Here is a 22,327-nt window from a genome sequence, read left to right on the forward strand (position 1 = left end):
ATGAACTTCCAGCTGAAGTCAATCTCTTCCCAGAGTATTATCTGCTCCCCTGGTGTGGTGCCTAGTTGCAGAATGGCAGAGCAGTGTCTCTTACACTTCATCCCACTGTGTCATGTAGCACATTCATCTGGCATAAGCCAAGTGAAGCCATTGCACTGCTGCTGCCTCTGAGTGTGAATGAGCTGTGTCACAGGCAGGTCTAAATTAGGTCAAAATCATTGTCCCACAGTCTATGTAATTGTCCCTGTTTGGGTAACACTGTTTGGCATGGCTCTAAGTGCACCAACCATGTACCTGAGAGCAGAACATGAAAACCATGATCATGTTTGATCATTTCCTTTATACCAAACACATTCTAATCTCTTCCTTTGACGTAGCTATTAGTAAATTAGAATTTTAAAAAGTGATGTTAACAAAGTCATTAAAAAGTAGTTAAATTTTGAGGGTCTTTCTATTGCTTTGTTTGGTTTAGTTTTTTGTTTTGGTCTTTCTTCACTGACACTACTTAAAAAACCCCCACAAACCAACAAAATCCAGTCCATAAAGTGGGAAGCTTTTGGATTCCCCATCCAGTACAACAGGGTCATTGATGAACATGGTGAAAGTCAAGGCATCAATATTCAGAAAATGGGTGGGGTGCATTAATTAGCAACTATTTCAACATGTCAGAGCAGTTCAACCCGTGTGTGCCTCCATTCTGAAGTTCCCCACAGAGTGAATACAAAGTGCCAGACTAAGAAAAGGTTCTCAATTCCTGATTCTGCAAGTAATCTAGTAGAAGGCTGCTCAGATAACAGATAGTTATCCAAAGAAGTTTGACTATTTTGGCGGAAAGTTTTATCATGCATTAAGACTTAATGTTTACATGGACTGGCCAAATCTTTTTAATTAGCACAGTTCTACTCCTCTCGTGGTGCATACAAAAAGCAATGGAAATTATACTCTTTCTAGCTGAATGCTGGTTATGTTACACTTAATGTCTTTGAACAGCAGAAGACTGTTTGTTTTCAGTACCTTGTTCGTTATTACAGTAAGTAACTCCTACATTTCCGATTTCAAAAAAATGCTCTTACAGTTCTATAAATTATGAATAGTGCTGTCCTGTCATACAGTATAAATATTAAAGGTACCTGAGAGCAAAGTCACTTGAGCAAATCATAGTACAAATTAAAAATTAACACTGCAGAGCTTCGGATTCTCCTTATTGTGGTAAAAGCATAAGAATTTTTGATGAAGAATCACAAATTAATTTCCTTTTGCTGGAAAAGACAGAATATAGCAAAATTGTTTCCATCTCTGTATTGATCTAGTTTCCTGTTAGGATACATTACACATAATGTAACACAAAAGAGGATAGCAGCACTTTTTTTTACAGCACCTTGAGAAAATGACAGATCTTGTGAGGGAGCTCCAGGCATACCTCCAGAAAATCCTCAATGACTGACATGCCTGGCATTTTTGGCATGTTGGCAACATGTGATGGCATTCTAGACTTCAATTTCATCCTTTGTGAGGATGACTCAGACAAGAATGTCTAATCAACATATTAAATACTGAAGATAAAATGTGCTTGTCAACATTATGTGATATTTCTGTTTCACTGAGCTGCATTAACCATTTGTAAGTAGAAATATGTAACATTGCAGCCAGATTAATAGCTGCTTTAATCTTTGCAGCATCACGAAGCAATCTAATATTATTTACAGTTCTTGGTTTCCAGCATGTATGCAGGAATACATAGAAATTCCCTCTACCACCTATCATACAATTCTTTAGATTTTAAAAGCGTTTGTTAAGATGATTGTTTTAATGTGATGAATTAATGTCTTACTAGTGTTTGCTTCACTTTAAAAAATGAGAATATTTTACATTTCAGCATCGCCTTTTATTAAAAAGTTTACAAATGTTTTGTAATCAGATGAGAATGAACTCTCAGAAAGCCCAATTTTGAGAGCACATTATTTTATTGTAATGATACTAAAGAGGTGAACATGTTGGCTTTTGACTTGTGATGTAACTTACAGCAATGGTTGCCAAACATTTCTAATTGCAAACCACTTTCACAGAAATTATTTCAGGCAAGTCCAATACAAATCTACATAAATAGCTTCAGTTTTGTCAAGCTCAAATACTCCTTTCTAACTACTATAGGCTAGAATGGAAATTGCTGCTCTAGAACAATACAAAGTAGTGTTTTTACTGGAAGATACGATTGCAGTGCAGCATATATTAAAATACTTAGCAAAAAGACCCATAAATTTCTACTTTATTTGACCATGAATGTTTGTATTGTTTAAAAATTACTTAGGTTTAGTGATTTAAACTACTTGCATTCTTGGTTTGTGCAGTTGTCAGCTCTGTTTCTGAAATGTCGTAACTGAGTCTCCTGACACTTTCCATCCAGATGGTTCATAGGAGATTGGTCGGAGTGCAGTAAGACCTGCGATGGGGGAATGCGTTCACGAACAGTTCTGTGCATCAGGAAGATTGGGCCTTCTGAGGAGGAGACTCTGGATGCTGCCAACTGTTTAACACACAGGCCTGTTGAAAAAGAGCCCTGCAACAATCAGTCCTGCCCCCCACAATGGGTTGCTCTGGACTGGTCAGAGGTAAGGCAATTTGACTTGGCTCATTGTTAATAGTGGAGGCAGGACCTCTGACCACTGAGTATTATGACCACAGGACTTGCTAAGTAAAGATTAATAAGAGCATTTCCCAGAGGAAATTTCACCTGTGCCTCATTGTTTTGTTTCCTGCCTCTTATGAAAATGACCATAGCCTACAGCATGCCACCATACCCTAAATTAGCTCCTTCTCTCCCACAAGTATCACATACTGGTTACCTAAAGTAATTTTACACTCTGTTAGTATGTCCAGGCTTTTATGCAGCAAGATCATGTAATGATTTTGAGCAAAGTCGTTCTAATTTAAAGATTCAAACTCTGCTAATCTTCTGGTTGTGATAATTAATCAGGATTGTGAAAAAGTACCAGGCTTCTTTTCAGTATGAATTTTATTTGTGTAGCTTGGCAGACTGTCTTGACTGATGATACCATTTTAATATAATGAGATAAATTGCTTTTCCTTTCAAAAATGGTTCTCAGAAATATAATATATTAAAATCCCTATGGTATTTTAAATGTAAACATTTTTATATGTGTGTTTATATGAATTTCTGACAGAAACATGAAAAGGAAAACAAGAGTGAACTTAAAAAATGAAGAGTTGAATACGCCTCCCATTAAAACCAATGGCAAACCTTGTTAATTTTCTCTGGAATGCAAGTTACGAAGTTTTCTTTTCATACTCAAAACAATGCATAATACAAATAAAACAATTAGAAACTGTTTTATCTGCTTATGCACTTGTTGACAATCTATATTATTAAACATTTTCAAAACTTTCAGTGATTATTAACAAGAAATTATGTATCTTCTTGGTCAGAGAAACAAAAACATTTTGTAAACATACTGGTTAAATGAGGTCCTTAGGAGAATGTAAACATGATTTTATCAAATCGAAACGAAAATTAAAGATGTCCTTCCCATTGGAATGTTGTCTTTCTTGGGTAATGCCATAAGGTTTTTCACACTTTGCTATAGTTGAGCTTTGACAGAACTAATCTATCCACCCTAAAATACTCCTTTTATATTTTTCAGAATAGTTATAAAAAAAACAGAAAAAATGTTCTAAGGATTTCTTGGGAAGAGCCTTTTCAGACAAGCACATAAAACTTGCCTTCATGACTTCCACAGAGGCAGTCAGAAATTCTAGAAGCATTTAGTAATGGAAGATAATTTTTCCTCCTTTGGTTTATCTGGATATATTCTTTTCATTCTCTTTGGAAGCATACAATCTTTTGGTTAAATTTTTCTGGTGTTTTTTATTTTTCATGATTCAATATTATTGAAGGCAACCTATTTTCTTCTTTCACTTCCATTTCTGGGATCTAGTACAGTCCATCTTAGTAGAATTTTTGCTATAACTCCACAAAAGGAAGTGTTGTTTTCTTCTGGTACCAGTAGCTGGAAGGTCTTTCTCAGATGGCATCTTACACACGGATTAAAGATTGTGTCTTCAAGCAGTACTAGAAAGAAGATGCTCCTAAACTCAAAGTTTAGTCCTCAGAGCTTGTTTACTCTATAGATTGTAAAACCTCACAGGCCCATTGGGTTTTGATTTTTTGACACAGTCCTTTCAGCATTGTCACTTTTCTGTTTGTTCTGGCAGATTGATGTGATTTTTAAGCACTCAGATGGGAAGGGGCAAATACTTCTACTTCCGACTTAAAAAGTCATGCATTTTGCATGAAGTACATGAGGGAAAAAGTACTCATAACACTCCTTGGAATTTGGACCCCAACTGGTCAGTCATGATCATGACATCGAAGAGCTCAGATATTAACTGTCATTGGGCTTTGGTTGCTAATTATCATTAGTATTATTTGTGTAGCTCTACCAGAGATCTTCTCTTCTCTCCTTCATCTTGTTTTCTAGTGGGCAGTGTTTACAAGATTTGGTGTTGAAGCCCCTTCAGTATGAGAATGTTTGAAACTGTTTATTCCATATCAAAATTCTAAGTACTGAACTACTGTAGATAAAGAGGCTGTACCTCACTAGAAAAAGCTTGAATAGGGTAGAAAAGAAAAGGTTGCATTTTAAGGAAAGTGATTATATATCCATTTTGCATTATGAATTATAAACTCCAAATGCAAGACTCATCTTTTTGCAGCCCAATTTAAGATCCTAAATCCAAGTAGAGATAACATTTGGAATAAACCTGTTCATTCTATATGGACTAGTTTAGATGCACCCCCCCCCCCCCGCCCCCCGCAGACGTTCTTCTTGTTTTGAAGTATATGTTGATAAAAAGTTGTACATATTCATAGGGTATATCCTTACATAATACCATGGAACTGCTTTAAAAATTCTGTAAATTACTCAAAGATGGTTCAGGATTAGGCATAAAACAATTAAGTTTGCATTACTCAAGTAATTTTTTGGAAAATTAGTCTTAGGAGTGTTTCTTTTTCCCCAGTGATACCGGTTGTTTTGGATGTGTGGAAAGCCTTTGGTATGTGATCTCTTGAATATTGCTCCAGTTCCACATAATGTTGTTTCCCAAATAATATTTTGTCTCTCCATGTTGAAGGCAGTCCCAGTCTTGAACAGATTAGCATAATCTGCATGTAAGGGTTATACTGTCAGAAACTGATTCTGATTCAAAAACTGCAGATATGGTTATGGGATAAAGGTTAACATGGCAATAAAGGACTCTAAAACCAGGCTTACAATATCTCGTATTAAAAAGGAGCTAATTTAGGAATATTTTGTTAGCACTTGTCTCTTCCTCATTCTGCAGTTGAGCTACTGTGTGTGACAGTCAGTAGCAAAAGTAAAGAGAATGGCAGTGACACTATGGTGAAGGAAGATCAGAAAAAACAATGATCATCAGCCCTGCTTCTTTTCAAGTTGCTGGTTTATTGTCTGTTTGCTGTCAGAAAAGCACAGGAGTGATAAAAGAGTGGAAAAATGTGAAATCAGAGTTAAAATTTAAATAGGAAAGGAGGGGAAAGCATGCACTGTAGAAGAGGGTACCGTATTTTGATATATCTGAATGACGTGGTCTTTATGAAGTCAAATACAGCATTTTTCTTTTTGTGTGTTGAGGAAAAATGTGTTCATTATCTGTGGATAAAGTGAAGTGGATAAAGACCATACTAAGGTGATATTAAGAACAGACAGTCTTATTTTTCATTATTGAAACACTGAAATTTGTTTCATAATAGTGTTACATGTGGCAGACCTTTCTACTTTGCAGCAGTGTTTTTCTTAAACCTGACATAAATAGTAGCCCTGTAGTCTAAATATAAACAGCAAAGGAAATCTAAATATTAGAAAAGCTTGTACATAATAAAACAATCTTCAGTCAGCTTGTTTGTGTTTCTAAACACTTTAAAATTGTTATTACTGTATTGTGATTATAGTTGAATTGTAAGACCATAAATACGTTGTCCTGCTTTCAAATAGCATTTCTGAGAGTCTTATTGAGATTTTAATTTATTTATTTGCATAAACTTTTTTTTTTTTTCAGTGCACACCAAAGTGTGGACCGGGATTCAAGCACCGAATTGTTCTGTGCAAAAGCAGCGATCTTTTAAAAACCTTTCCAGCTGCACAATGCCAGGACGAGAACAAGCCGCCGGTGCGCATCCGCTGTAGCTTGGGACGATGTCCTCCTCCTCGCTGGGTTGCTGGAGACTGGGGACAGGTGAGATAGCTCTTGCAAGTCTTTATTGCCATTAGTCACCTACATTCGCAGCTCTTAGATTAATATGTCCCTAGAGACAGATAAGAGATGGTTCTTGTGGCTGTGGGAAAGAAAATTATTCTCCCCTTTTGTGTCAGATAGAAATGTGATCCTTTATGATGGTTGTCTAATGATGAGAGCAATCTAGTTTCTGCTGGGTGAGTTTCTACATGCACTTTAAAGAAAAAACAGTCCTTACTTTTTTAAAGAGTATTTTGAGATACAGCAGTGTTGCAGGGTGTACTGTTTTTAAAGCACACATGTTTCCTTGAGAAACATGATGGAAATACAAAGCCAATTCGTATTGTAGTAGCAAATCTGTATATATATCTGTCTCTGAAAAAAACCACACTTTGAGATGAAGATAATTTTTTTATATAAGATACACTGAGTTACCATACAGGAAGCTAAATTACTCCAGGACAGGTGGAATAATGCTGCCATTATGCAGTGCTTCTAAATATGATTTACTAAGTTTTCTTCTTTCTTTATGTTTTTGCATCTCATTAGTTATCAGTGGCCGCTTTAATTATTCATTAAATGAATGAATAATTTTCTGTTTGCTGATCAGTTTTCCTCTAATGAAAATGAGACATTTTAGTTGAATTAACCAGTGCCATATTACAGTCTTGTTGGCTTTTTTTGTGGTTGGTTCTTCAGATCCACTTTTATATTTAACTAATATTATACTAAAATTATAACTATTTAGTTACAGAAATTGAAAATGTTTTGAAACAGCAAAATATTTGCTTGAAAGATGTTTACTTTTCCCTTAAAAAAGGTCCTGGAGCAGATTTGAATTCTTGTTCTGTTTCTTCTTTTTTCTAAAGTGTCAGTATGATATATGAAATAGAGTAAAGGTTATTCTTATTTCTCAAATCTGAATGGTTCAGGGAATCAATATTGCATTGCATTTTCTTTTCTTTGAAAGACAAGTACTCACATGCATTGCAATAAATTCTGTACTATTTCATGATAATTCTTTTCTCTATTAATCAAACATCTTCAGATGCCTGTCTTCTTTAAAGTTTGTAGATGTGAAGTGTTTCTGATTGCTTCCTGTTGCTTTATTTTATATTTAAAAATTGGATGCAGGGTTTAAATTCTTTTTCTCCTTTAGTGTTCTGCACAGTGTGGTCTTGGGCAACAGATGAGAACAGTACAGTGCCTCTCATATACTGGACAGGCATCCAGTGAGTGTCCAGAAACTCTCAGACCTCCATCAATGCAGCAGTGTGAAAGTAAATGTGACAGTACTCCCATTTCCAACACAGAGGGTAAGTCTGCCATCTTAATATAATTTATTCTGAAAACAGTAAAATGGCATAGTCAGCGTTACTGCATTGGTAAACGTCTATATGACCTGCCTAATCAGTGTTAAACACAAGAGTGGCAAAAAATAATAAATTCCATGTTCATTGGAAGACTGGGGCCACAGATTTCATGCTACACAGTTCTTGTAAGAACAAGTCTGTGCTTTTACTTTGACATACTTTCAGCTTCTTCTAACTAATTTGTAATTTTTTTTTTATTTACAATTCCTGTTCAAAATAATTATAGTATTTTTTGCATTATAAAGTACAGTTTAATTAGACTATTAACTAACTTTATCATAACACATTTTTGGTAGAGGATATATGAGATAATATTGTGAAAATAAGCTTATTCACATTTATTAATACTTCACATCTCAACTTCTAAATGGTCTAGACCAAACTATTCAGAAATGTTGACTTCAAAGTAGACTTGGAGTGCTAGCAGTAAAAAATATGTTTCCTCATTGATTATAAAATTCAGAATAATTGCTCCTGAGGTAAGTACAATTCATTTTGTATGGAAGGGGGAAAGGAATAGAAAATTCTCCAAACTATCAAGAGATTACACAGCAATAGCAGCAATAGTAAAACACTTCTAAAACACTTACTCCCCTACATTTTTATATTCCTTAAATTTTGAGTACTTGACTGCAATCTCACTAACACAGATGCTTTTAACATAACTAATCTCTGTGCAGTATATAATTGAGTATTTTTTACATAGAATCTCCTACTACATTGGAGTTTATTGTCCTACTTATGTGGAAATAATGCTCTGATTTAAATTTCTTGAAAGGCAAGTTTATCCTGCAGTCTACCCAGATTTGGTGGTCATTCAATACTTATTCTATCCATCAATGTCCATGCTATAGATTCAAAACTGTTATGAAAGTCTGGAAAATAGAGATGTCTGTGATGAAATGGGAGCATACTAAAATTGTCCCAGAAATACGCTGGTGGTTCAATGTATGAGCACTCTAATTCACTATTTTTTGTAAAGTTTTAAGTAGAGGCTTATCATCTAATGCTGTCATTTGAAAACATCTTCATACCAGATTTTTTTCTTGGTTATTTTAATTTACATTATTTCTGTTTAGTACTGTCAATAAATCCTTAAGTGATAATTATCAATCTAGGAAATTTTCTGCCTTTTAAATCTCATAGGCTACATGATATTTTATTTCCAAACACACATGTTGACTTCAGTCCAAAGTTAGGAAGGCAGTAAATTACTTTTAAGTGGACATGATACAGTCCCAGTCTCCTCTTAATTTCAAAATGACAAGGTCATATTGTTATTTATAGTAATTACACTAGTAATTATTAAATATTATCAGAAAATATGCTAATCTCTTACAGAATAGTGCAGTCAGGGGTTTTCTGTGTGTCGTCACTGTACACCGAGTGGCCTGGACTTCTCTACAGTAGAACCGTGCAGGCAGCTGTGTACAGTGAGTCTGTGGGTAATAGTGTTTTTAGGGACACACAGCTTCAGTGGAAAAATTTTGGGAGCCACAAATAGAAAATGTTGAAAAGTGCTTATGCTGCATTCCAGATGATTGTCAGTTCTTTGACCTGCACTCTGAGAGAGCCAGGTGCAAGCCAGCTCCTCACTGACAGCCATCCAGGCTCATTAGCACAGTTAGGAATAATCAAAGAGAAGAAGATATAGCACAGTATCTTCTGAAGGATACAGTTCCCAGCACATTGCCACTTAGCATACCATTTTTGTTTATGACGCACAGTGGAGGTATTTATCTCAAAATTCATTTAACAGTTTAAAATGCTTAGATCTAACACTCAGATCCATTCAGTAGAATTTTGCTGCAATCTGTGGAAGATTGGGGTTGCTGTATCCCAAAATTAGGCAAAAAACAAATAGATATATATATATATATTCTAATTTATAAAACTTTTACATCTGCTCTTAAATTGTGAATATGAGAAGCAGAAACAGGATTGGGAGAATCATGTGCACATTTTCTGCTTTAAAAAAGTCCTCTGAGACAAAAGAGGAGCTGACATCTTTTAGTCAGTTAAATGCCAGTCTTTTGACACACGGGCTTATCTTTTTCACCACCCTGGAGCTAGCTAATCCTGAAGAGCACAACTATTTTTGTAGAAGTAGTATTTTCTGGGAGAAATTTTGGAGCTAGGTTATTTTTCTTGTGAATACATTTGTGAGTGGGGCATGCTTCTGTCACTCTACAGGTACGGTGGGATGTGATCTGACTGTCAGTATTTGGGTTTCAAGGAAGAAGTCAGGTCTCCCAGAGAGAGAGCTTGTCCACTTGAGAGTGTGTGTGAAGCAGAGCATATCTGCCCACACATAGGGACTTGCAGTATAATGATCATGTTGGTAAAGCTTGGAAAAAAATTTTTTTTGAAAATACAGGTTGTTTGCATAAAACGAGAGTCAATTTTTGAGATATAGAAATACTTAAAGAAAGTTGCCTTGAATCTTGTCATATTTTACATGTGCTGTGGGGTTTTCAAATTTTTCATTGGTGATTTAGAATATTGTAGATATGGTTTTGATGGGCTGCCACTGATGAGGGTAATGTTGCATTTTCTGCTGGAAGTGAACTACAGGCATCATCTACCACACCACTTGAAATATATTCAGAATTTTTCTGTTCTCTTAAATACATATATGTCTGCTGAATCTAGACTGCTAAAGCCCATCTAAAAGTTTACCTGAAAAACTGTTTTGTCTATTTTTATGTCATTTCAGTTTTTCTTGTATTTTTTATGATACATCTTTGTAATTTCTTTAGCTGGAGGCACGGTGGCATTCTGTGATTTTTTAAATGTAAAACAATAGTTAATATCATAATATTGCCTCGTCTAGCCACAAAGTTCAGCGAGGCAGAGCTTGTACTGCCTTACTAACACTTGTTACTAAGAAACAAAAGGAACTCTGCTAGACCTTCTCCATAGTCTCCATAGTCTCCATAGTCCTATGAAGAGTAGGCTACTTCATCAGCTACCATATCTATTTCAAAACTGATTTTTAAAATAGAAGTTGTGGGGAGCTTCCAGAATGTTCTCTCATTGGTGTCCAAATGGCATCAGCTGAACAGGGTCCAGTTTTACTCAAGAGGAAGAACAAATTAAAAGAAACATGAAAAAGGATAATTTGAAATCCCACTTTTAGCAAAAATGCAGTTAGTGGCTTTACTTGTATTTAAATAAACACAGTGTGTTTGAGGGTTATTTTTGGGATTGAGTGAACTTTTTATATCTTATTGCAATCAAGTGAACCTTTTTTGTTTTTAACTTCATTTATAATTCACCATCTGTCTCTCCAAATGCCCAGTCTTCACAAACATGAGGACCTGAAAATATTTCTGGAAGAGGCTTGACCTCTTTTGTGAAGAGTTTTTGAAAGTCATTCATATAAATACAGTGACCATGTGATCAGAAATATCTGTTTCAATCAGCTACCCACAATGTCTTTCCTCCTGTCACTCAATTATGTTTCCATTAAGAATTTCAAAAGTAGAAAAACAGTATGTAAAACATAATGTAGGTGGAGTTAAAGAATTGCAGTGAAAATACATATCTGTGTTAATGAAATGAAAGTCTAAATAATTTCCTAACCACTCCTTGCTTAGCTAAAAGCATGCATGTTGCCATTATTACAAATACTGGTCAGTACAGACCTGGAATTTCAGCCTCATTGAAGCTTTCCTAGGTTCAAATACTAGAATTTCTCATCTATGCTAAATTTGCTACTGCAGTATGCTTGCAAGTGTTAATCCACTGTCTGTAACACCCTTCCCAGAGCAAGAATAATGTATGAGGAGATTATATGGAGACTAAAGAGCTGTAGAACATGTGGAACACTGAAATCTCTGATGTAGCTCTTTCTACAGCTGCATCAGGATAAGAACTGATCAGGAACCAAACTATTCCATTCCCCATTCCCACCTTCTTTTTACATGTGCAAAAAATGGGCCAGATGAGAACTACAGCATATTCCAGTAATGTACCCACAAAGTCAGTTTATATGTAACCTATGTGGGATGCAGAAGAGTGAAACCTTCCTCCATGAGGTTGAGCTCTGTTCTCCCTTCCTGGTAAAGCTACCTGCCAGCAAAACAGGGCAGCCAAGGCAGTAAGCCCAGCATATAGGGAAAACACAACTTTGAAAAAAGGCTTTTACATCTGTTACAGGCATAAAAACGGCTTTCCTTCTAGCATAAAATAATTTGTGTGGAACCAAGCCTAAAATATAATCCACCATTCGATTTGGTCACTGAAGTCACCCTGTTGGTACCATTGTTCATAACACTTGTGTAATTTTCTCCATCCCTGTTAGCTGTTCATTCTGTTCTAAGGACTCTTACGAATGCTCGGGCGTGGTATCAAATAGTGTGAATCATGGTAATGATAACCTCTCATGCATGAAAAAAATAACTCCTGAGAAGGAAGTTAAAAGTAATGGAGAAAAAAAAAATACTTACATTTTTTAATTGTGTAAAGTGATCATTTATCCCAATAAATGATAATTCTTCCAAGGGAAAGACTATGCACTTCTAAATGTTTGAAAGCCCTGAAAACATTCTTATGGCTTTTTAAATTTGCAATATTGTGTGCACTTGACAGTACTAGAAAGAGTAGTTACAAAGAAAGCAAGATAGATGGACAGAGAAGCATGTTAAACATCAAATTTTCTTTGTACTTTAATTTATATTTCTGTTTATTATTTTTTTTCTCTTCAATGTTCTTAATTATTAGAGTGCAAAGATGTGAACAAAGTGGCATATTGCCCACTGGTGCTGAAGTTCAAGTTCTGCAGTCGAGCATACTTCAGACAGATGTGCTGCAAGACCTGCCAAGGACACTGACCCACAGGAAGCAGAAGAATGTGCCTTGTAATTATCGTTGTGGAAGAGTGTCCATCGAAGAGAGCCACACAGTGGAATGAGATTGACGTCCTTGCAAATGCATTACCCTGTGGAAAACATAACCACTGGTCAGCCCCAGCTGACAGGATTTCAATATTATTTTAACTTCTGTGAAGTGGGATTTATTAATCCAAAGTGCTGGACACAGTATTGAGGGGATCCCAAATTTGAAAGAATCACACAACACATATAGAGTAGCTTACTGTGGAACATTTGTGTTCTTTTGACTAAATCCAATAGTCTGTTTACATCCTTGGACCATTAAAATAACTTTTATTATGGACTTAGCAATGACACTGAATCCATTTCTATTTAAAACTTTGTTTAAAATGTAGTTCTTATGAGTTGGTCTACTATGGAAGTAAAGAAGAATCAAAAAAAAAGTCATCGCTTAAAAATCTTAACTATTTTATCTCTTGACACAGCACCACAATTTAAATTATAAAATGAGCTTGGAAATGTTATTTAAGGAGCAAAAATTTTTTAGAAAGAGAAGTATTTTTCCTTCATTCCACCTATTTCCCTTTGGAGTAATCCATATTTCCTGAACACTGCTGTGAGCCATATATAAAGATATACTAAATAGAACAACCATGAGGGACTTAGTTTTAAGAGGTGCAACAGTTATTGCACTGGTGCATGAAATACAAGTGTGCTATGAAACAAAATGAAATCTTCATTGCAGGTTTATAGCCATCTTACCATTGTGCTAGTGAAACAGATTTCCACTGAAAGGAACATATTTCAGTATCATGGGGGAGGCAGACTCCAGCAGTAGTGAAGACTGGATTGCCAGTTCCTTCACTGCTACCAAAAAGGTTGTTTAGGACTTACACTTTGACTCCAGCTCACTTTTGTTTACACCACCAGCCACAAAGAAGAAACAACTTTGTTGGCTTTTAGATTTGGTTTGTGCGTTAGCTTTGATTCTCCAAAACTGAGGAATTTGAATGCAAAAGATAAGTCTACTGTGTAATAGCAACAATCCTTTGCAAAGCTGAAAGTTAAAATTGATTCCAGATGTTCCCTTGATACCATAGCAGAGGCATTGTTAATGAGAAGGAATATGAGAATGTTCTGTTCAGGAGACTGCATCTGAGTGGCAAGGATTGCAACCAAAGAGTAAGTGACTCATGGAGGTATCTAGGTTCTGTTTACATGAAAAGCCAGAAGTGTGCTCGAGCCAAGAGGCCTGTCAGACTGTCAGGAGTAAGGCACACTGGAAAAGGGGTGGCTGTAGTGAATTCTGGCCACCTTCACCTAAATGGCCAGGTATCTATTTAAAGCTGGACCATATTTAAAGCAAGGGGCAGCTTTCAGCATGAGACTGGAACAAAGTCATGCCTCTAAATCAGAAGCTAGGTGCCTTAACTATTTGCTGCCATGCTCCACTTATTCATATTACCCTATTTTTAATAGTCACCAAATACTTTGCCTTTTTAAAAGTGAAACCAAACTTCATAGGCGAGTCACAATCAGGAATATAACATTAGAAAGTTAATTGTCACACTCCTCTTCCCTTTCACTTTTCAGTAACAGATTCAAAAAGAAGATGAGGAGAGTAGGTATTTTTTTATAATAATATATTGTACTTGAACATTTGCATTTTGCAACAGATACTTCATGAATGTGATTGTGTGTCCAACTATGACTCCTTTGTTGTAAAGCAGTTAAAATTATGTGAACAATAATGTGTTACAAATTCTAATTCAAATAGCACTTTTTAAAAAAATGTAATCTTTTCAGTGAAAAATAATTTCAGAATATGAGATTGAAGTGTACCAATGTATTTTACCAATAGCAAACCAAATATGTTGCACACAACTTACTAATGTGAACAATAGATACTGTTAAGAGGACTTATACTATGAAATTCCCCCCAACATATTGACAATCTGTCAAGGGGTTTTGTGTAGCCCTATGTCTGTACTCATGACCATCAAATTCCTGTCATCTGCTACCTCTTGCCAGTATTTCCACTTCTGTATGCTTGTGACCAGTGGAATTAATTTTCAGTTGGCTTGCATGTAATTCACATATGCTTGTTATCTGTTGCTCTCATCACCTTGTAAACAACTCCTGTTAAAACTGACACCAGTAGATAAAAACATCCCAATTTTGGGGAGTTGCACATAGAGATTAAGGGCAGTATGTAGTCCTTGTCTGTTAAGTGAATTGACTTCCTGTGTCCTTTTGACAGAACACCTTGGTGCTAACATGCCCTGGTTAGATCAGAAGTAGGATGAAAGGGTAAGGGGTTGTTATAACATTCCCTAAGTAAGAGGCCTCTTTGTATCAAAGTCCGGTTTTCTCCAGGGCATGATTTTGTTTATCAGCTAATGTGTCATTTCAGCTAATGAGAAAAGGGTTTTCTCTGTATTGAAAAGAAACCCTTTTTTTTTTTTTTACCTCACTTAGGACATGCAAATTGTAAGGAATGTTTCCAAAGACACATTTTGCTCTTTTACTGGTGCTATAACACCGGGGATTCTCATGTTTACTCTGCAATATAACAGCACTGAGGCTGGAATTTAAAGAACTGCCTTGAGCAATGTTGAATTGTATTGTTAAAGGGAACAAAACACAGAATGTATATGGATTTACAAACTAAGCAACACTACAGACTAAGACTGAAATATGAAACCTAATTCAAAGAAAAATAATTGGTTTCAACAGCACAGTTCATTGCTGCTGCTACACTGTAGCCATCTATATAATCTAAGCTAAATAGTGTTATATTCCTAAATAGTGACAAAAGGAGTCTTTGTGCAGGCTATAAATATGACAGACCTAGAATCAAATAGTACAATATAAGATGCAGAAACCTGGTGCCAGTACTTCCGCTGAGCAATACTATCAGCTGATAAAGATCAAAACAGAAATAAAAATCTAAGATTAATCCTTCAAGGTGTATACATCCAAAATAGTCCATTTCGTTAGGAACTTTATAAAGGAGTGAATGTCACATAGATATCCTTAATAATACAGACTGAAATTACCTTTGTATTATTGTGATTAGTTGCTTATTATTTTATACTCAGTATTAATGTGGTACACTGTTACTTTATTATTATTATTTTTGCTTTTGTAAATTATATTCTAATTTATTGTCATGTTTCTTAACACTTGTTCTACATGCATTCTCCTGCTTGTAATGAAAACAAAGATATTGTAACACTTGATGCAGTGAAATTCCACACCAGGCACAGATTTGTTTTTAACATAGATAATTTAGTAAAATAAAAGTGCAGCTTTTAAGATTGATACTCATGGTACAGTTGTCTCTTCCCTGACTTACAGTTACTAGAATTCTGTATGCTTTATGTTTGCTTCATCCAATGCATCAAAATATATATAAGGTTTCATCTTTGAAGTGACATCTGTGTTATGCTGGAATCCTGTCCTGGGCAGCAGCAATATTTGTCATATATGAGCAAATAAGGAAATAATGAAAAGGAAAAATCAAGAATATGGTCATGTACATTATTAAGTAATATTTTAGCCTAAGCAGTAATGTAGATCAAGAATGAAATTGATGGCAGCAAAAATATTCTGTACTTCTTGAAATTATTTCATTAACAGCCAGTTGATAATAAAATGTCCTTCTTGCATTGAGCTTTTAAGGTTTTATCTGAAGTTTATCTGAAGCCATGATGTTTTTAAATATAAAGAAGAAAGTAATTTCAGTAGACTGGGTGCTTAGATAACTTGCTGAGAGGTGCTTCCTTTCTTACCTGGCACAGTATAAATAACTTGCTCTGGAAATATATGATCAAGTCTTACGAAATATTTCTTATTTCTGAATTGAAATCTAGTTTCTGGTTTAATTAACATAAACACTCTGCTCTTGTGAATAAGATGTTAAAGAAAGTACAGAGAACCTTAAACATATTGATGAGATATTTATTAATGTTGATTATTCTTTGTTAATTCTATTTACAAATTAGGATTCAAAAACCAATTGCTTTTTTTAAAAATATAGGTATTTCTATCTGTGCTTAATCACAAAATTTTATTGCCCTTCGGATCAGAGGTTAAAGATAGAGTAGTCTTAGTAAATGACAGTTTAGTCACAGTTTTCTCTGTCATTGTAAAGCTGTTGACTTTCCTCCCATACATTCACACTGTAAGTTATAATCTGATAGATTTCTCATTATTGTTCAGTTTGTAGTGTTGTTTTTTTCCTCTCTAGAGTGGTTGTGTTTCGTATTATAATGACAGAGAACATTGAAACAGATGTGTTTCTCCCTCCTTTTCTCCTGCTACCTTGAACCTGACATAACCCATAATGACTGTAGAACTCCTGACACAAAAAATTCTCTCCTTTTAAAAATGCATTTTTTCACCAGAATTTCATTCTGGAGTCAATCCTACCATTATAATTCTCTGTTACACTTTTCCAGTTTATTTCTTGAGGAAATGAACACAATTTTTACCTGAGATACTGGCATTTCCTTTCCTTGACTTCCCTTTCTATACCCCAAAACTGTTCCTTGTTGAGTATACTCAGTTTTTTTATCTGAAGCTCTCTGATGTACAAGAAGCATTTTCACTTGTACATGTACATCCTCTGTAGAATTCTGAACAGAATTCTTTGGTTATGCTCCTGACTTATTTATTTATTTATTTTTTAAATTGTTACTCAGAACTAAGACCCAGGACTCTTCTGGATCTCCTCAGTGCAGGTTTACTGCAATGGACTTTGGATGAGTCCTGTGAGCTTCATCTGGAGGCAGTCAGTCATCCATCCAAGAGCCTTGTAGAAGGCCATTACTAAGCTGAGGCTGTCATTCTTCAAGAAGTGACACCCTGTCTGGCTGTTTTCCCTTCACCACGAAAAACAGTTAGGTGGGAGGGATGGATGACTGCTTCTGTGTGGTCCCTCCAGTCTTGGTTCTAGACAGAATGGTGTAAGAGCATTTCCATGTAATAACCAGGATGAAATCCCAAAGAGATTTGTAAGAGCTTGGCCAGCCACAGAACAAGGTTCATTACAGAACTAGTGAATTGGTCATTTCCCAAGTGTATTTGGCCCAGCTAAAGTAGAAGTTAATGTCTAGTTTAGGAAAATGAGCCACTCAAAATGTGGGGTGGTGTACATTTAAGGATACTGCATCCCTTAAACTGGCATACCACTTAAGCACCACATGCAATTTATTGTCATCTGTTTCTGCATGGGACTGACATTTTCATTGAGCTGGACAGGCTACAGGACAAAGTTTATGTTCAGAGGTCATATAGCTGCCAGTCAGAAAATTATTGAAGTCTTCCCTGGAAAGGATATATGCATTTCTGCACTAAGGATTGGAAGATTAAATTTCTACAAACAGGAAGACGTTTTCAGAGAAGATCTATAAAGATCAGTAAATAAATAATCTCACTTCTTTAGTAATCCTGCTTGAAATAAATTTATCAGATCACAGCTTGAGATAGAAAAGGAAGTGTTTTAGAAGGTAGAAGTGAAGACTCAGCCAGTGAGTGCTCCAGGCTTCAGTTGCTATGACCACACAGAGAGATAAGATTTGGCCTGGCTGATAAGGAATGAGTGGATTTTGGAAACTGTATTTCTTCATCTGCATCGAGACAAGTACTTGTTTATTCTTCTCCCCAACCCCACCTTGAAATCAAAGTCTACAAATGTGCACACTCCAGCAGTGTTTATAACACAACAAAGTTATCGCTCACGTAGTTTGAAAACCCCGTCTTGCAACATGATTTATCTTTTGCAATGAAGATCAGTCTTCTGTGTAGAATCTACCTTCCCTTAGAAGCAATGCTGAGTAATGTTTCTGGTAACACTTCATATTAACTGTGAGGTAACAGTTCTGGACAAGTGGGAATATCTTCCCAGTTATATCTCTGTGAAAAAACCCAGACCCACTCTAGGGATTTCGGAAGACAAACTTCAGTTGAGAATACATTTTAAGTTATTATTGTCACATTTGTTCTGAGGTCAGCTATGTTTTATTAAGCAAATAAATTTGCAGAAGTGCAATGTGCTTAGTAGGGTCACTGTCTTCTAATATATTTGAGCACTGACCAGAAATAGAGGCAGGACCTTGTGCATGAGTGACAATGTGTGGTTGAAAAGTTTACAGTCCATTTCCAGAACACTCTCTTTCATGTCTCAGACTCCACTCCTCAGAATCCACACACTGGTACAGGATGTCTCTTCCCTCCATCACCTCCTCCCCTCTGGTGGCTATTTCTCCTCTTTCTCACTGCTTTAACACATATGTGCATCTCATATTTGGTGCACAGTACTGCTGTCTTTGATCAGATACTTTATTGTGAATGTTATTGAGAGTTTTCACATCTGTAATTTAACACAGTTATTTGTTTAAAATGCTCATTTTAGGCTGGTTTTGTGAATTATTTATTGAAGCGTAAAGACAAATATAAAATCTAAATAGGATTTTCAAGAAAAAAATCTAGAAATACATTAATTCTTTCTCAAATAGTATTCCAGATAAAAATAATATTTAATTTCTTTTTCTACTGTAGTAATTAGAGGCTCCCTCAAGGTATTTTTTTTCCTATTATGAAAAATACTGAGGAGTGAATACAAACAGGAGGAACTGAGCCTCTCTTTTGGTCTCAGATTCTCTTTCACATGTAGCCTTTGTATTGAAATGCACTATCAAAACAAGACCTTCTGCAGCAAAAAGGAATCTCAAACATCTCATTTGGTCTTTCTGGCTCAGAGTTTCCTTAGAAGTTTATTTACCTAAGATAAGGTTACATTGTTGAAACTATCCTGTCAATTAGCAATAACATTTGACTTCAGATGTATTATTCTTCAAAAGCATTTTGTCAAGGATAGAGTTTGTAACTGATTTTCTAGGAAGGAGGGAAGGTACGGTGGCTATAATTACACTTATCAATTAGCTATATCTTGCTCAGAATTCTTGTGAAATAAAGTGCAGAACAGCCTATTTAATTAAGACAGGAAAAGAAATTAAACTGCATTTTATACTAGCTTCAAGAAGAAAACATTAGGGAAGAATATTCCAGTTTGATTTTCAGTGAGGTTTAAGAAGCTGGCTTTTAAGTGAGCTGGTTGCACTATAAAATGTTTGTAAAGCTGAAGACAAATGGCCTGAATTCTATTTCCGTGGAGGGTTCGGGGGTTTTTAACTCTATTATCGTAATCCATCTAGGAAAGGTCTCAAGAACTAAACCAAACACCTTTCTGTGAAGCATCCCCCCCAGATTTGCTATGCTGATCTTTTCCCACTTCTTGGAGTTATGATGATCACAAATTTTAATGAGAGAAAGACTAAGAATGATGGGTTTGAGGTCTTGGTCTCGTGGCTGTGGATGTGTTCCCTCATACCCTTTCTCCTCTAGCTGGAAAACTGCCATGTGGCCTTTTTTTCCCCCCAATATGACCAAAACAAATTTCTGGCACCACGGGCTTGCTTCCTGCTCATTTGCAGTGTGGGCAGATACTTGTGAAAGGCTTAGTGGATGAATGTGCCATCAGGTATCACAAATGCCTCGGACCAGCACTGCGTAAAATTGTTTTCTGTAGAATGTGGCCTTTCTGTCCCATGGCTTTCATGCTGGGGACAGGGTTCCAGAGCATCTTTGAGATTTGGCCAGCAGCCACCTCCTGGCCTAGAGCAGCAGGTGTCCCTCAGCCCTTTGCTGGGGCTCAGCTGTGGCTTGTGGCTGCTCGGAGCTGCAGCTGGGATGGGCGCTGGAATGCTGGAATGCGCAATTCCTCCAGGGCAGCTGGCAAGCCCTGGTCAGTCATGCTGGTGTGGAGAGCTCTGAGCTGTGGAGGGTCTCCTCTGTGAGCAGCTGGCACCCTGAGGGGAGATCAAGAGCTGGGCATGGTTTGGGTTCCCTTTGGGGAGGCCTGAATACAGGGAGCTGCTTGGGGCAGGCTGAGCAGTGACCTCTGCCCAGCCTGCAGGTGACCACAGCTGCCCCTCAGCTTGGGGACTGAAGGGGCTGCCACAGTGGGCAGTCACCACAGCTCCCATGGGAGAACACTCTGTGTGGGAGCAGCATGGCTTGAGCTGAGCTGGAAGGCTGGTGACAGTGTTTTTGGGGGAGCTGTGCTGGGGCTGCTGGTTTGGGAAACATGTGGAGGGGTCAGGGAGCAGGAAGGAGGAGTGGGGCCATGAGATGGAGGGTGAGGAGCTGAGGAAAACTCAGTGAGGGGATCCTGGGGCAAGAGCTGGGTGAGTAGGTCAAGAACACGGGTCCCAGCCAGAGGGAGAGGTACCCCTACAGAGGGAGGACATGGCTCCTGTGGGTAGATGGAGTGCAAGAAACTTGCAGAAACACCTTGAGCTGAGAGGCGTCCCTTGCAGGAACTCAGTCTTCAGGGTGAAGAGTGGGAGCCCTTACAGAGCCTGCAGAGATAGGGAGATCCTTGGTCAGCTTAGTCTCTTTGGTGAGCACCTGAAATGCTATATATACTATTAAAAAAAGAAGTTATGAGTCTTTCAGTGAGTTGCAGCAGTGAGCAGAACTCTATACCATTTTGGATAACCTGTTTTAATTTGCCATGTTGTACTTAGCAGACGAGTGAACTGCAAATGATCATAAAATGTAGTAGTTGCAAAAATCATGTCTGTAAACTTGCCTGCCACAAAGACAGCTACATTCTTGAATGCCAGATACTCACTGGGTCCTGAGTAATTCTGCTGAACTGATGAACAAATGCTTACAGGGTGTGTTGACTCTCAGCTGGTAATCAAGATAGAGAAGGGCTGCCAAGAGGTATGTTGCTCGTTAAGAGTATGACACTTATAGCCTTCAAAACAATGAACCTTGAACCTCCTTTAAAAAGAAAAGAGAGAAGTAACATGTTTTGGTAACTTTGGACTGAAATTTTGATCATTCCTCTGTGGCTTGAGAAACTTGATTACAAAAGCAGTGACCTTGCATAGGGTGTCCAGAGTTGTGCAATGAAGTCTTGTGGTTACATGTGAAGTCTCAGCTTGATTTTGCTTGTGTTTTTCTTATTATACCATGTATGTCATTCAACAATATATATTTATCTTTGCTTTGACTCAGTTTATGCTGGTTTTGGAGGTATGGACCATTCTTACCTGGATATAATGTAGAGAAGCTTGGAAAGGGATGGACAGATGAATGATCACCCTACTGCACAAAAATCTTAACCCAAGATTTACAAAAAAAATCATGCAACTGTCTGTGAGAAATAAACCACCAAACCAAAATCAAACTTCTGAGTTATCATTCTCTTACTAGCCTTTTTTAAGTCTTGTGGTTTGCTTGTTTCATATTTACTGCTCTGTATACTGAAGAAAGCCAGAAAATCACTTTCTAAGGGGAAGAAGAAAGATAGGAAACACAACAGTTAGATTTATGCAACTGAACAGTCTTTCAGTAGAAAACACAACTATTTTAACAAATTGTAATCTTACATGGGCTAACAGGATAACACTCTATTCTGATTAAGAACTAAATACTTCTGATTAAAAACTAATTACAATTCTAAGAAAGTGATAGGTATCTTCCTCAGTGAAGGCAACTTTTGTAAATCTTTAAGCTTTCACTCCCATTTTATAAAAATAATGACTTGACTTAGCAAAACGTTGCTTCCTTCTGGGTCATTACAAGGAATTGTCTTCCAGCTGGAAACTCTGAGAGTCCAGGGTAAACTGCCCATGTTCTCTTTGTGACCTGCTAGGAAAGAAAAGCTGCAATGCCAGCTCTGCACTAATTAGGAAACCATCAACATCAATCTAGCACCATCCTATCTTACTTACATTACTCCTTTCCAGAAGATGCCCAGTGAACTTGAGC

At 36.7% G+C, this 22,327-nt stretch overlaps 1 protein-coding gene across 1 annotated transcript in view; it reads left to right on the forward strand.

Annotated features, from left to right (window-relative positions):
- Positions 1-12,478, forward strand: part of ADAMTS6 (ADAM metallopeptidase with thrombospondin type 1 motif 6) — a gene marked incomplete at both ends in the record, with an annotated part of 137,316 nt that extends 124,838 nt beyond the window's left edge. Inside the window, 4 exons of the mRNA XM_083884445.1 lie at positions 2,405-2,609; positions 6,094-6,270; positions 7,430-7,586; positions 12,369-12,478. Coding sequence (XP_083740571.1) covers positions 2,405-2,609; positions 6,094-6,270; positions 7,430-7,586; positions 12,369-12,478 — 649 coding nt within the window. The remainder of the gene's footprint in view (positions 1-2,404; positions 2,610-6,093; positions 6,271-7,429; positions 7,587-12,368) is intronic.
- Between the last annotated feature and the right edge of the window lie 9,849 nt (positions 12,479-22,327).

Source organism: Zosterops lateralis (genome assembly GCF_965231275.1).
Source record: "Zosterops lateralis genome assembly, chromosome: Z".
NCBI classification, from domain to species: domain Eukaryota; kingdom Metazoa; phylum Chordata; class Aves; order Passeriformes; family Zosteropidae; genus Zosterops; species Zosterops lateralis.